Source organism: Anabrus simplex, chromosome 1 (assembly GCF_040414725.1).
Source record: "Anabrus simplex isolate iqAnaSimp1 chromosome 1, ASM4041472v1, whole genome shotgun sequence".
NCBI lineage: Eukaryota > Metazoa > Arthropoda > Insecta > Orthoptera > Tettigoniidae > Anabrus > Anabrus simplex.
The window spans coordinates 864,424,917-864,441,608 of record NC_090265.1 but is presented as its reverse complement, the minus strand read 5'-3'; the positions used below and the strand labels follow the sequence as shown (position 1 = coordinate 864,441,608).

Here is a 16,692-nt window from a genome sequence, read left to right as displayed (position 1 = left end):
TCGTACTGTTGCTGTTGAGGTCGTAGCAACGCTCATGAACTGAGGATCAAAATCCTCTTCAGCAATAACAAAATTGTGTAATACACAAATAGAATTCACAATAGAAATTGCAAGATCAACGTTCGTTTCAATCGGTTTGTGCAAAATTCTCCATTTAGCAATCATGATCCCAAAAGCATTTCCTTGCTCTGGATAGACGGTAATTGAACACAAGTTGTTTATCATTTAAGTTTCGTCTAAGGAACGGTCTCATCAGATATGGTAAGAGAGGATAAGCTTCGTCACCTACAAGGACAAATGGAACCTTGTACGGTGTCTCCGGCAATTCCGTGTGATCAGGCACATTCAAAATTCCAGCTTCTAATTTTTGAAACAATGAAGATGTCCTGAATGTACCTCCATCACTCTGACGGCCTGCAGCACCCACATCAACTGCAATTAATCTGCAGTCAGCATCAGTTACAGCCTGAAGCACTATTGAAAAATACTGTTTGTAACTGTAGTACAACGAGCCAGACTTAGACGGACATTTCACTTCAATATGTTTTCCGTCTATACTGCCGATGCAATTAGGAAAATTCCATTTCAAGGAGTACTCTTTTGCTACATCATACCACAATTCTGTCGTTGGCTCCGGTATATACTCTTCGTGCAGGACCTCCCATATTTTTTTACAGGTATCCTTGACAATAGCTGCTACTGTAGATTTCCCCACTCTAAAGCGAAGGGAGAGAGATGCAAACGAGTCACCAGTTGCAAGAAATCTGAAAAGGAGACGAAATGTAATATAATTGTGTCTTCTGAAATTTAGAGCTTTTAAAATTAATGACGGACTTGTTCTTTCCCATTTATTTATTTTTTCCTTCAGGGATGGGTTAAGCATACAAACAAACGAACAGCGGGCAAAATTTCTGGAACTGTATTAAGATATCACCTTAGTATGTGTATGAGCAAATAAGGAAAACTGAAACACCTTCAAAAATACGGCCGGTGAGAATTAGCGAAGCAGGGATACGAACTAAAATGGCATACTTAGAGGGATAGTTGCATATTTCAACATTGTTTGAATCATGATTGTAACTTTTAATTAGTGGATCATTCTCACCCTCTTTTCTTATTCTGTTTTTCAGTCAAACATGCCAGATACCGCTGGAAAACACTGCGCGACTATTTTCGCCAGGAAATTAACAAAATTGAAAAGCAGAGATCTGGTACCGGTGGAGACGGGACGACAACTAGCTCTTGGCAGTTTTTTCAACTGATGAGTTTCCTGCATGATACGATGATATCAGAAGCTAGAAGTTCCAGTCTAGGAGTTTCTTCATTCGACTACTCCTTGTCTCCAGAAGTAGTAAATGAAGTAGTCCCTAGCACTCAAGAAGATGGCCTTAGACCACCTTTTTCAGAGACATCACCTCAGGAAGAGATACCTTCGGACGTGTCATCGATAAGCACTCAGAGTATGCGTAGAGAGAAAAGAAAAAGGTCACGTCTGATATTGACGCAATTTTGACTAAGAATGAAGCATTGATAGCAATAGAAAAGCAAAAATTGGAATTTCTTCAGAAAGATATGGCCGAAGAAAAGGACGACGACCTCATGTTTCTAAAAAGCCTGCTGCCTGACTTGATGTCTCTGTCTCGTTCTCGCAATCGTGCAGTGCGTTTGAAATTTCAAGAAATAATTTGCAGTGAAATTAATGCATTGGAGAGGTAGCCCCATTCTTTAGCTCCCAAACCAACTGAAGGAACTAATATTTCTACCGATGGTTACAGAGTGATGAGTTTAAATCCCAGTTTTCCGTCAGACAGTTTACGCAATTCTTTGTAGTTTTTAATATTTGCTGTGAGAAACTGACAAGGACATTTTTGTGCTTTAATTCATTAGGCCCTAATTTGTTTTTTCTAATTACTATACGCTCCTTATTATTTTTAAATGTAAATAACTTCAAAATTGTGAGTAAAATATCTGAGTGAAACTTCTCAATTGATAAAATATGATGATGAAGTAATAAATAATTATTTCCAGTAGATTTTTACTACCTTTTCCATTTAAGAGTTTGCAATATGATTTTATTACTCACCTCAGGGTAATAACAAGTCGTTCTTCTGGTGATATTGGCCTCCTGAAATTAGTTTCTTCTCTGTAAAGGTGTCTCTCCAGCTTTCGTAGTAGGGAATCAAATGTCTCTTTAGTCATTCGTAGGTAGTTAAAACAATTATCGTTGTACTTCCGAACATTACGGTAGAGACGATTAAACTCACCACGAGTGGCTCTAGACTGTTTAAATTCATGTACCCATGTACGAGTCAAGATCCTAGGATCATCCATCTTTACTGCAACACTTTCCATTAAATACATTCTTCTCGATAACTTTGATAATGGCATCTTACACAAAGCGAAACGCGCCAGACAAATGATCAGCAGCACACTGCCCAGCCCCAGCGTAGTGGTGTGAATACTTGTGCTGCTTGCTGCACACGACCCTCTCCTGGCAGCAAGGTCAATCTGCTTCAGTGCGCGGTGACACTGCGAGGTTGCGCAAACTGCGCACCGCGCAGCTTGAGAAACCACTTGCATAAGCTCGTGTAGTTTGGATTTGTGCGAGGCGGGCCTCGCACCTCGCACCTCGCATGCGTCAGTTCTGAGAAACCAAGCCTTTACTGCCCAGCTTGCTGCTTGCGGTGTGAACGTGCCCTAAGGCCTTGAGTTGGCGCTGTATGTCTTGTGCGAATGCAGTCAATGTGATGTCTTTACCTCTGTCTGCGGCGAACCAAAATGCGGCCATCATTTTCAAACAAACAGAACCTGGATTTGTCCGAAAACACTATCTGCTACTATTCCTGTCCCCAGTGACGTCGTTCCATACACCTTTGCCGTCTAGCATGTTTATGCGCATTAGTCAAAAGTAGGCGGAGAAGTGGACAACGCGCCGGTAACCCAGACCGTAATAAACGGCGACGGTCTGTCACTCCTGATAGTGTACGATGTGTAACACTTTTACACTGTTGCGCCAGAGCCGATGACGCAGATCTGTCCTGCAATGCCATTCGGATGAGGTGTCGATCTTCTCGAGGGGTGGTCTGGGTGGTGGACCAGACCCATCTCGTCGTGTTCTACAGCCTTCTGTGAACCATTCTGTACACACCAGTCGCACAACCGACACAAATCGCCCCGCACGAGCAGCAATTTCCCGGATGTATGCTTCACGTTCTCTCATGCCAATAATGCGCCCTCTTTCTAACTCACTCATTTGACGGTACGGTTCTCGCATACGTCTGCGAGGCACCCTACACGTCTGCTCAAGTCACACCGATCCATTATCTTCTCGGTTTTTAGAGACAACGAGAGACGCAGGCACATTTTACCAGTCGGTGGTGGTGCGCCGAGATATCGATGTGGACCTTTCTTTTATTTGCTAGTGGCTTTACGTTACACCGACACAGATAGGTCTTATGGCGACGATAGGATAGGCGTAGGAGTTGGAAGGAAGCAGCCATGGCCTTAATTAAGGTACATCCCTAGCATTTGCCTGGTGTGAAAAAACGGAAAAACATCTTCAGGGCTGCCGACAATGGGATTCGAACCCACTATCTCCCGGGTGCAGGCTCACAGCCTCGCGCCTCTAACCGCACGGCCAACTCGCCCGCTGATGTGGACCTTGAACCCGAAGGCCGACATAGTTCAAATGCTAATCATTCTTTTAGAACATACTACTGCACATGTTCTGTGAATATGAACTTCCTATCTCTAGTCTTTCGAGGTGTTCTCGTTTTTATGAACATGAGTGTATTTCTCTGTATGTTACGGCGTCTTCTTAGAGTATATATAGAGTCTCTGGTCCCAGAAGTACCGGGTTCGCTTCTCAGCTCTGTCAACTGTTTAAAATCTGAAGTAAGGGCTGGAGTGGGCTGCACTGAACTTCGTGAATGCAACTGAGTACAGATGAGTTAAAATGCCAGTCCTCAGTCATACTTAAAGTGCTTTTCCGTGCCCCCCCCCCCCCCCTTCACCACTTCAACTCCAAGAAAATATTAGGACTGTACTTAACATAAGGCGACGGCCACCATATTTTCAAATCTGTCTCTATCATTTCACGACTTTCTATCCTGAAATGGCCCTTAACGGACACGGCTATCTTGGTGAGGGGATATTCGCCCTCCACAGTTGCGGCCAAGAAGTATTGTACAGCTCAGGGATACGGTCTGTCTGCGGTATGGAGCTAAGATTCCTCGCTGAGCCCAAGGAAATGTACAATATAAAATCCTCGAAAGTCTTGTGCTAGTAACTGAATACGTAACTTCTTCAGAGACAGCTTTCTGGTTTCTCAACTGAATTCATGAATTCCAAGTGAGTTCTTATGAAACCTATTAGTAAATAATTTCTATAGCTACTTGATTTACGTCGCATCGACACAGATAGGTCTTATGGCGACGATGGGACAGGGAAGGGCTAGGAGTGGAAAGTAAGCGGCCGTGGCCTTAATTAAGGTACATTCCCAGCATTTGCCTGGTGTGAAAATGGGAAACCACGTAAAACCATCTTCAGGGCTGCCGACAATGGGATTCGAACCCACTATCTCCCGGATGCAAGCTAACAGCTGAGCGACTTTAACCGCACGGCCAACTTGCCCGGTAATTTCTATTGAACAAGAGTAGTAACAAATACATTTACAAGTGCGAGGAATTCATACACTCACAAGGGACTTTCGGACCTCCCGATAAGTCATGAAGATTTTTGTAGTGGACAAGCAAGAAACCAAAATAACTGGTATGAAGTGCGGCATTTCCCTATCACCCTCAACACCTAGAACAAAGCCTATGAAAGTAGGGTGCGTGGCTGTAATGTCTGCAGTCGTAACGTGTGAAATACCCGGTACCCGGGGGCGGGCCATAATGTCGTTATTATGACAGTGGGCATCCCTGGTAGGTACCTTGCGTCATGTTCATCAGTGGCTGTTGTTTCAGCGGTCTGATTCAGGGCATGAACCAGTTTTTATGCCGACGAATGCAGTTTGTGGAAGACATACATACTGTTGGGTGTTTACGAAAATTGCTTGAAACCTTACTGTTGTCTTGAAACCCTCATGTTGAGGTACAGATGCTGAAATTAAATGGCATGTGGCTTTTAGTGCCGGGAGTCTCCGAGGACATGTTTGGCTCGCCAGGTGCAGGCCTTTTGAATTGACACCCATAGGTGACCTGCGTGTCGTGATGAGGATGAAATGATGATGAAGACGACATATACACCCAGCCTTCGTGCCAGCGGAATTAAGAATTATGGTTAAAATTCTCGACCATGCCGGGAATCGAACCCGGAACCCACGCTAACTATTTAGCCACGGAGCCGGACGGTACAGATGCTGGTGAATTATGATGCAGAATTACCAAGTGGATAACATACCTCCAATACATATCGACAGGTGCATTACACGGGAGTTGTATAACCTACTGGAGCTACATGTTTGTGGCGGCGCTGTCGTGCGGGAACGACAGATATTGTGGCAGGCTCGTAGTCAGTTCAGATGGGTGTGCAACATTTCTCTCCTTCATACCTACTCATGTTCTCTCTCTCTCTTTCATATACACAATACGCATATAAACAGAATAGTAGAGTTATTATTATTATTATTATTATTATTATTATTATTATTATTATTATTATTATTATTATTATTATTATTATTATTATTATTTATTTATTTATTTATTTATTTATTTATTTATTTATTTATTTATTTATTTATTTATTTATTTTTATTTATTGATTTATTTATTTTCCACGAATTGTAAATACAATTCAAGCCTGCCGAATGGAGAAAGAGCATAGCCCCACATACACGAATGTGCCTCCGAGTTACCTTTCCATCAGCCGTTGACACTCCCCATCCCTCCTTCGGATGGTTTAAACCATATGGTGATGAATTAATTGACAATGTACTGTGCTGTATTTGGATGATATTCTCTGAAATGCCTATTATTTGTAAGCACAGTAGTGCGTTTCTTTTTTTCTTTTTTTTTTTTTTACATTGGAAGAGGGATGTTAAGTTAAACTTTATTTTTCCTCTGCTGCGTATTCTGTTCGGTTTTTCTGAAATTTCGGTTTAGCGGGGTTCGGATAAACCAGAGTTCTACTGTATAATAATAATAATAATAATAATAATAATAATAATAATAATAATAATAATAATAATAATAATAATAATAATAATAATAATAATAATAATAATAATAGTCGTCTATCGCCTCAGCTACTGTGTAAATACATTTTATTTAATGTCATCTAGGCTGCCTGGGTGTCAATTTTGACACTCCGTTTTACTCTAGCAGATGGAGAAACGGGTCTGCTGGGCAGTCTGTGATTAAATTGTTTTTATTAATTTTGACAGGTAAACACCAAAATATGTCACCAGAGATCTTTTACATGCCGACATCGTACGATATGGAGAATCGAATGGACTTTTTTCCCACCCATTAAAAAATCCGACTTTCTTTATTGCGTTTGAACTCGTGATCTTGGAATCCAGAGGGGGCATCTTACCATTAATCTACACGTGTCAAGTCAAGTCTCATTAAAAATCGATCCGACCGGCTGCGTAGTGCAGATGACTAGACGAAAAACATAACGTACACACACACGTTGAAAAGAATTAATGTCCCTTCTCCTCACATTATGAACTTAGTTTTTGTCATCATCGTCATGATCACCGTCATCATCATCATCATCATCATCATCAAGGATATCCGAAAACAAGTTATGACTCCTCATTGCTTCAATGAATAGAGCAAGGTCGTAAGAGAGAACCGAATCTATATTCCGACACCCAACTTTTATCAATCTGTTTTCTATTAGTGTGGAAAAAGCTGAGATGATCACAACAAGCATTTGAATGTGTAGCTGGAATGGCTCGTTCGGACACATTACGATCCTTCCCATGAAGGCAAGGTTATTGATTAATGCCGTCTGGTGGTTATCTAACAGGATTTTATTAACCTTGTCCTTATCTTTTGTTGGAAGTGCAATATCACGATTCTCTCAGTTTCAGACTCACATGCTAGCTAACTGACGGTTCAGACTTCAGCAGAAACAATGTTGAGAACAATGTTTATTTTAATAGCATTAGCTCATTTTTTATATGGAATATACTACGACCTTTCGTATGTAGTATTTCCTAAAGGATTCTTTTCGGAAGCAAGTAGTAACCTCGGCAGATGGAAATTTCTGACATTCTGGAATATGGTAAGAATCACAACGTTATACTATTTACTCATATGTGATTTAGATTTCTATGTTATTTTAAATTTAGTTGAAACTTAACCTATAAAAATGAAAATAAGGCGAGGGCCACTACTGGACTCGGACACATACCGGTACCAAACAAATCATTAAGGGAGCAATCCGTAATAATTACATATTTCCAACAAGTTCAAATATTTTCCTTTCATTCTCATTTTTTGTAATTGAAACTAATTTGACTACCGTCTGGCAAAATGAAGTCATTTCAGCGTTATTATGTTGTTATTACATTTAAAACATGCCTTCGAATTTTAAATGTACCGTAATGAGGGGTACTTTATTGAATAATGCAGATTTTAATGTAAGTGTTAGATTAAAAATAATACATCTTAAAACATTTCACAGACCTGTAACTTGTATCATATATATCATTATTATAGTAGGTAGGCGTGTAATAAATACTCTTCGCTGATATCGACAAATAATACCACAAACATCATTTTGTAGTTCATATTATGCACAAACTCCCTTGGCTGTAATTTCATACCGTGAAAGTCTCAAGAAAGCAAAAAGCTACTTTACTGATAAAACAAGAACTCGGTTAAGTTTTGTATATGACTGTTACGAAGAAGGTAATAAGACCATTGTATTTATGGTCATTCTTCGCATTACAATACAGTAAATGGGCAAACATTTATTTATTTATTTATTTATTTATTTATTTATTTATTTATTTATTTATTTATTTATTTATTTATTTATTTATTTATTTATTTATTCTCTGAGTTTATGACTGGATTTTCTCCAGAGATAAACTACAACCCGTAGAACCTTACTCGAATTTTCAAATGTACCAATAACTGGATGATTAGGTCTATTCAGGTTATTTACTATTTCACCGTGCATTCTGAAATGTATTCTTTAAAAAACAAGGTTATATTTCTCACGATTTTCAATGCGTCCACTACAGTACAGAACAACGTACAGATAACATTTTTACATTTCCTATCTAACTGTCTGATTATACTTATAAATAAATTATTATTATTATTATTATTATTACATTCCAACGCATGAAAGTTCAGCAATGATTCGAAAGGAAGTCATTAGGCTCTTCGATCGGTTAAACGTGGAAATTGAATTCTACCCAGGAGGAATTTTACACAGCGAACTGCACTTGACTTAACTTATAATCATACAATATGTAGTTAGCATTACCTCGCCATAATCCATAATCCATTTGAAACTTTGGAATAGAATTTGATTCATTTTTCAGACTGGACATCTTGAGAAAAGTCTTTACTCTGGTCACGGTTCAGATATCCGTACTCGAGTTTGTTTACGCTGAGAGTGGCAGAGATAATACTGGATTTTATACAACTGATATGGCTTATCTGGTCAGACGTTCGTTCTGTACCGTATTGATGAAACACTGACACAATCGGAAGGTAACATAAGCTGGTCAGATGTGTTGCTGGTTTAAAAATTCATTGTGAAAACAGCAGCTCGCATACCGTACGGTATTATCCCGACGCACCCTAATTCCAAACAATACCAAAACAGATATTGAGTGTGGTCCAGCCTATAAGCCTTAAGGTCTATTCATCGTCTATAGACGTGATAACTCGTATACCAAGGCAACTTCAGGAGCCAAAGTTGAATGATTCGATTCCGACGAAAGATACTTTACAATGGCCATTCTAAATTTGGATTTCCCTGGATTTCTCCCCCGTCACTATTTTTAAAATTCCTGGCGTCTATCTTAGTCCGAAGTTTACACACTGTTACGTACATGCAAGAACAGAGTATCAAATCAAATCAAATCAAATCAAATCAAATCAAATCAAATCAAATCAAATCAAATCAAATCAAATCAAATCAAATCAAATCAAATCAAATCAAATCAAATCAAATCAAATCAAATCAAATCAAATCAAATCAAATCAAATCAAATCAAATCAAATCAAATCATTAATCTACGAAAACTGTATGTTATTGTACAATAGCTGCTCGCATGAGTAGGCCAGTTAAATAAGTAATAACACCCTATATCGGAAAACTAGAACGATAAGGAGGCTTGCTCAGGTGGATGCGACCATACGCCATGAAATCGAAAATCGGAATGACTCAGGCTGAAAGTCGGACCAACAGATTGCGCGCCGCTGTACTTTGCGTCAAGACGCGAAGGTATCCGCAACATAAAGAGAAGAGCCATGAAGGGGGTGAAAAGGAAAGACTACGTATGCCTCGCAAATCGAAGACAGTAGGACTTGGAAGAGAACGACAATTGACCAAAGGAGGTAAGATAGGGGAGATAAAAGTGAGTAACTTGGTACAAATGGTAGTAAAGTTAGACACAAATAGGGTTTCCGTGGTCACCATCCCGCACTCTCAGATTGAGAGTCCCTGGGATTTCCCTTTTCAGTCGCCTCTTACGACAGGCAGGGATTACCGTGGATGCAGGTCCGTATCTATGGACAGCAAAACCCCGCCCTGTAGGAGTTCAAGACGCACAGGAGGCACACTTCGGGGTTGGTATCGACGGATTTTGGTTGGCTTCGATTCTGTTTGTTCATTTTTAGCGCCGTTCTTTTTGTTTCGAACGGCAACCGATAGGTTGGTCATTCTGGAGTTCATATCGATTGTTGTGATAGTTTCGATTTTTGTCCTGGACCACAAGCTCCATGTTGGTCATTCTATATTTAGTTGTGAATTAAAGTAGAGATTTTTCATTCCTTTTCATGAAATTTTATGTAGTAATTTACTTGTTATAAATAAATAAATAAATAAATAAATAAATAAATAAATAAATAAATAAATAAATAAATTGTAAAGCAACAAGGCTGAAGCAAGTGGAGCAGCTAAAAGACATAAAAGACGATTGCAGGATTCATAAATCAAAAGTCCAAGAAAAAATACAGAATTTGTTAGCGTCTTTTAAAATAACTGTACGTGTACCTAGAGACGATGATAGTGGATCTACATCCCTCAAATCGGACTCAAGGGAAATACCCTAACCATCAAAAATGAAACTGCCAGTTCATCATAGCAGTTAAATCTCACGGACTATGAGAGCAACTTCAGTTGTAACGATAACGATTGTAATAAGGCCCTTCACACTAGCGATATTTTTGCTTTATTTAATAGAACAAGAGAATCCAATTATATGTATATATAAATCCACTTTAAATATCAGGATTTAAATGACGATTTAGTACATTGTATTGTTAAAAATGTATTTTTCTGGCCCATTTCCAAAAAGACTTTTTTTTTTTTTTTTTTGCTATGGGCTTTACGTCGCACCGACACAGATAGGTCTTATGGCGACGATGGGATAAGAAAGGCCTAGGAGTTGGAAGGAAGCGGCCTTGGCCTTAATTAAGGTACAGCCCCAGCATTTGCCTGGTGTGAAAATGGGAAACCACGGAAAACCATCCAAAAAGACTTGTGTATACTACAACTGCATTATCAGGTCAGTACCTACCTTTAAAGTGATCATACTATTCCAAACTATTAGACAGTGCCTAGTGTCGGTGTTGTTGGCTTTTTCTCTTTTTTTGGGGGGGGGGGGTAGAGTAAAAGCGGCTGGAGTAGTGGTATAAGAGATTGGCAGGGATTGTCGAAGAAAGTAAAAAAGTGATCTGGCATTAATTTCCATAAATTATAAACTTGCATCTGCTTCGGATAAGAAGGAACGTGTAAGAAGAAAGTCATTGTAAACCGAAATCATTGACTGGACGGTGTAAAAATACTCCTTTTGTTTATAGAAATGTTTCATTTTTTAGTTCATGGATAATATTTACTGAACTTTTATCGTTGTAGATACGATAGGTCTTTGTTCAAGTTATCTAATTTTAGAGGAATCATGAATTGAGATGAAAATATTAACGTAAACATTGAATAATTAAGATACGTTTAATTCATCTGTTATTTCCTTTATTTCATTTCGAGTGAATGGTGCCTTTTATTAATTCTGTCTGTGGGCACAGGGGACAACTATCATAGATCAGACACTGCGTGGATGTATTCTACGGTTCTCTCCCACAAGGAGATGTCTGCACATGTAGCATCCCAGAACTGCTGCTCATGGTCATGTAGAGACAAAACACTGTCTCTCAGGAAACCTTACACCTTCATCAAACTACAGCACTGTCAGAGAAGGAATTTGTGCATCAGGTCTGGTAGCCCCCAGTGCCAGATATTAATCTGGAGGAACACGAAAAGCCAAATGCTATACATTTGGGTGATGACCTATGCACAGGAGCTATTGGTCGAGGATGCTCTTGTGGAGTGTCGGACGTTTGAGTACCGTAAACAGTCCAGGCGGTCACAACGTTTCTTGCTTTAAGTATTTGTGCTAGCAGTTGGGTGGTTGAATGTGAAGAATAAGCATATTAATTTTAACAACTGCCATAATTTTTCCACGTCAAGCTAACATTACCACAAGTAATAGCACAATGTAAGGGTAAGGATAGACTGAGTGGTTTTGATGTTGGAGTGCTGTCTTTCTGAGCTCACGGTGGCGGGTTCGATTCCGGATCAGTCCGGTGGTATTTGAAAATGCTCAGATACACTTGACACCTGTCTGTGGATTTACTGGCACGTAAAAGAAGTAGCATTTTGGCGTCTCCGAAAACCGTCAAAGTAGTTAGTGGGACGTAAAACCAACAGCATTATTATTAAAACAAACAAACCCCATGGCGCTACAGCCCTGGTAGAGTCTTAGCGTACCAAGCGACAGCTACTCAGCCCGAGGATCTGCATATTACCAGGAAACGGGTCGCGTGGTAAGCGCGACGAATCTTCTCGCTCGTTACTTGGATATCTACTGTAGACGTGGCCGCTATCTCTCTGGGAGAGAGCTCCTCAATTGTTCTCAAGTAGCTGAGTGGACCTGAAGCCTAATAATAATAATAATAATAATAATAATATATATTATTCTTTCTTTCTTTCTTAATCTATTTACTCTCCAGGGTTGGTTTTACCCTCGTTCTCAGCGAGGGATACCATCTCTACCGCCTCAAGGGCAGTGTCCTGGAGCGTGAGACTTTGGGTCGGAGGATACAACTGGGAAGGAGGACCACTAACTACCTCGCCCAGGCGGCCTCATCTGCTATGCTGAAGAGGGGCCTTGTGAGGGATGGGAAGATTAGAAGGAACAGGCAATGAAGAGGGAAGGAAGCGGCCGTGGCCTTATATTAGGTACCATCCCGGCATTTGCCTGGAGGAGAACTGGGAAACCACGGAAAACCACTTCCAGGATGGATGAGGTGGGAATCGAACCCACCTCTATTCAGTTGACCTTCCGAGGCTGAGTAGACCCCGTTCCAGCCCTCGTACCACTTTTCAATAATAATAATAATAATAATAATAATAATAATAATAATAATAATAATAATAATAATATCTAATATATTATTATATACTATCACATATTATATTATACTATATTATATTATATTATATTATATTATATTATATTATATTATATTATATTATATTATATTATATTATTATTATTATTATTATTATTATTATTATATTATATTATTATTATTATTATCGGGGTTAAGCTGTTGCAGTGTGTCTGCCTCTTAATCTTTTTAAATCATACCGAAACGGAAATGCATTTTCAGTGAAGACTAAAAAGCAGTGAGAATATGTTACAGAAGACCCTACAAATAGCGAAACCAGGTTCAAGTTATGCATCATAACTTTTAGTATTGAAAGTGATGGGAAGAGGCGATATTGTTCGGCATGTTAGTACGAAGAAATATAAATTCAGTGCAGTTTCCGTGTGTGCAATTACAAACTCTGTAAGCACTTATTTTGTTGGAAAACATTGAAAAGCATCAAATGAAGACACGTAAATACAAGTACTGTATGTACTTGCAGCGGAACTGATGAAGCCGTTACACACGAATAAACACAATCAGTACTTCAGCGCAGCTGACTGCACAAGGAATTATTACCCACTGCATATGAAGATATTAACTTCGCGCATGAATTGTCATGAGCTAGCAAAATCTCTGCCTGTTCTCATTTCCTCATGGATGCAGTACTTAGCATCTATCTCTTGGCACGGTCCAGAGTAAAGTATAGCCTTCACCGAAGTCCCAGTCTTATATCCATACTTGTGGTAATATGGAAGCTGCTCGTCCGGCTCCATGACTAAATGGTTAGCGTGCTGGCCTTTGATCACAGGGGTCCCGGGTTCGATTCCCATTAGGGTCGGGGATTTTAGACATCATTGGTTAATTTCGCTGGCACGAGGGCTAGGTGCATCATTTCATCCTCATCAAGACACCTAGGGGCGTCAAATCAAAAGACCTTCACCTGACGAGCCGAACATGTTCCCGGACACTGCCGGTACTAAAAGCCATTCGCCATGTCATTTCATGGAAGCTGCTGGGGTGAATAATGACATTCGGAACACGATTAGTGCGTCTGAGTGTTATGGCAAGTTTTGCTCACAGGGTCAATCGTGCTGCAATAGCACTGTCTGCATCTGTGAGCAAAGCAATGGCAAACTACCTCACTCCTCATCCTGCCTAGTACGCCTCATTTTGAGGCCGCCATCGGTTTTTACGGGTTTCCTATAACCACATAACCTTTTGGTTGTGCTATTTGAGGATTTAACCAGCCTCTGGGCTAATAACCAAACAGACAGCACAAAGTTAACAGCACTTAAAAAAAAAAAAGCAAGACCCGTAAGACTGTCAAGGAAACTATTAAAGAATTACAAAGAATTGAAAGATGTAGACTTCTATGGAATTTCAACCGCTGTCCGCTAGCTTCTTCTTCTTCGTCGTCGTCGTCGTCGTTTTCTTCTTCTTCTTCTTCTTCTTCTTCTTCTTCTTCCTCCTCCTCCTCCTCCTCCTAGATACCTGGAGTCGACACTTTGTGTGGATTGAGTCCAATTTTACGACCGGATGCCTTACCTGACGCCAACCCTAAGTGGAGGGATGTATTTACAATTGCGTGAGTGACCGAGTGAGTTGGCCGTACAGTTAGGGGCACGCAGCTGTGAGCTTGCATTCGGTAGATAGTGGGTTCGAACCCCACTGTCGGCAGGCATGAAGATGGTTTTCCACGGTTTCCCATTTTCACAGCAGGCAAATGCTCGGGGTATACCTTAATTAAGGCCACAGCCTCTTCCTTCCCACTCTTGACTCTTTCCTATCCGATCGTCGCCGCAAGACCTATCTGTGTCGGTGTGACGTACAGCAAAAGATTGTAAAAGAACAATTGCGTGTTTCTGTGGTGTTTTATAGAGTGTTGTCTTGTGAAGATAAGTATTGAGACAAACACAGACACCCAGTCCTCGGACCAAAGAAATAAACTACGCCGTTAAAATCTCCGACCCGGGCGGCAATCGAACCCGAAGCCCTCCGGACCACAGTATGCTGACTGTTCAGCGAAGGACCCGCACTGTTGTTAGCGATAACAGAGAATAAGAAAAAATATTCAATTAACTGTCCAATATTTCACACGAAAAATGGATTGCTGCTTAAACTGCTGTGATTCACTTCTCTTCTTGGCGGAACGTTCGAAATATTAACAGAATTTTAGACGAATTCGTGTGTGACTTAGGTGAAGATTTTCCATTGTTATAATACACCAAAAATTGAAGCTCATGAGACAAATAAATAATGCATTGGGTAAAGGTGGGTTGACGCCGGCCGCGCGGTGTAGGGGTAGCGTGCCTGCCTCTTACGCAGAGGCCCCGGGTTCGATTCCTGGCCAGGTCAGGGACTTCTGCCTGCATCTGAGGGCTGGTTCAAGGTCCACTCAGCCTACGTGATTACAACTGAGGAGCTATCTGACGGTGAGATGGCGGCCCCGGTCTAGAAAGCCAAAAATAACGGCCGAGAGGATCCGTCGTGCTGACCACACGACAACTCGTAATCTGCAGGCCTTCGGGCAGAGCAGCGGTCGCTTGGTAGGCCACAGCCCTTCGTGGCTGTTGCGCCATGAGGGGAGGGGGGAGAGGTGGGTTGACACATGCGTTGTATCATTTTTCTGCCGCCATTTTTGTAATATCAGTGTTTGTTTCCGCGGTGGAGGTGGGGGTGGTGATCACTGAAGGAGAGTACAACTGGGCAACCATCCTCTATTAACACTAACCGAAGGAAAGTGGTAGAGGTCCGACACATCGAAAAATTAAGGTATCGACAAAAGAAAGGTAACGGCCACGAAGGGCATGAAAATGTGTTTTCCTAGGCCTCGCGACCGTATACGGTCGGGGTCGGGGTCGAGAAAGAACAAGAGTTGACCAAGGGAGGTCGGATAAGATAGATAAAAGTGAGGAGCCTGGCACAGATAAGTGGAAGTAATGCCAGGATTCAGCTAACGGCCCCGGGTCGCAACCTACGCTCCCCAGCTGAGAGCCCATGGGACCCCTTTTAGTCACCTCTTACGAAAGGCATGGTATACCGTGGATATTATTCTACCACCCCCACCCACAGGAGGAGTTTGTTTCCACTATTTTCATTCAGTACTCACTGGCTCGGCTTGAAAGTTATTCGACACACAGTTCCACGCGCTGTTTAAATAGTGCGGGCCAGTGCAGGTTTGCCAATCATTTTAAGGGACAATCCTAGCTTAGAGGCCTGTTTAAGGAAAATGTCCCGCGTCCCTTGTAAACATTTCACGAGGCGCAAATTTTCCTGTAGGCTTATTTGCAAGATTGAATAAAACGTGTATTTAACTTCAAATTCTATAGAAAAAAGGATCGTGACATTTTTCATTATTTATAATGCCGAAGCGTTTGATGAGAGGATGATTGTGCCTTGTTGCGATTTTGTGAGGCGAGATATCATGAATCGTCTAGGGGTAGAATTCATCTTGAACATTTCCGTTTGTATTACATTTTTAGAACAATGAAAATATATGATTAATGAATATGTTTAAATACGATTTTAACATACATTTGCAATCTCCACATTTGCTGAAAGCTCATCATACAAACTTTTAAATCCATTTTTAATGATGTAAAATGCGATGAATGGTTCTATCTCGGTTTGTTTACCCTTTACGAGTGTTGTAGATTTGTTGAGTATACGTTATTCAGATGTTGAAAGCCAGTGAAAGCTTCTGTACTTATTTAGATATGACAATAATGATTTTGAATGTTTAGGACGACATTGATTGAAAACCCAAGTTAATGTAAGTTTTAGTTTGTTTATTAAATTTTGTGAAGGTGTATTTTTCTATGTTAAAAGCTAATTCTACGTTAGTGTACCTAATTTTGATCTGAGAAATCTGGCAATCCTGGTTATACGATGCAAACTATAACTTTGTCTTCAAAATACATCTTTTTTAAATGAAAGGAGACAGCAATGAAAAGAGACAAATATGCCAAAGACTTTGTAACAGATGGAAAATGATATGATCTGGAAATTCTTACGTTAAAATAATATTATAATTTCAAAACGACTAATAAAATCAAACCAT

The 16,692-nt window shown here is 40.3% G+C and overlaps 2 protein-coding genes across 2 annotated transcripts in view; one reads left to right on the top strand and one right to left on the bottom strand.

Annotated features, from left to right (window-relative positions):
* LOC136857653 (clavesin-2) overlaps window positions 1-8,575 on the bottom strand; it is an 81,812-nt gene extending 73,237 nt beyond the window's left edge. The window contains exon 1 of the mRNA XM_067136475.2: window positions 8,455-8,575. Within this exon, the coding sequence (XP_066992576.2) occupies window positions 8,455-8,521 (67 nt within the window). The 5' untranslated portion in view covers window positions 8,522-8,575. The remainder of the gene's footprint in view (window positions 1-8,454) is intronic.
* Window positions 7,070-16,692, top strand: part of LOC136857654 (androgen-induced gene 1 protein) — a 66,198-nt gene continuing 56,575 nt past the window's right edge. Inside the window, exon 1 of the mRNA XM_067136478.2 lies at window positions 7,070-7,239. Within this exon, the coding sequence (XP_066992579.1) occupies window positions 7,090-7,239 (150 nt within the window). The 5' untranslated portion in view covers window positions 7,070-7,089. The remainder of the gene's footprint in view (window positions 7,240-16,692) is intronic.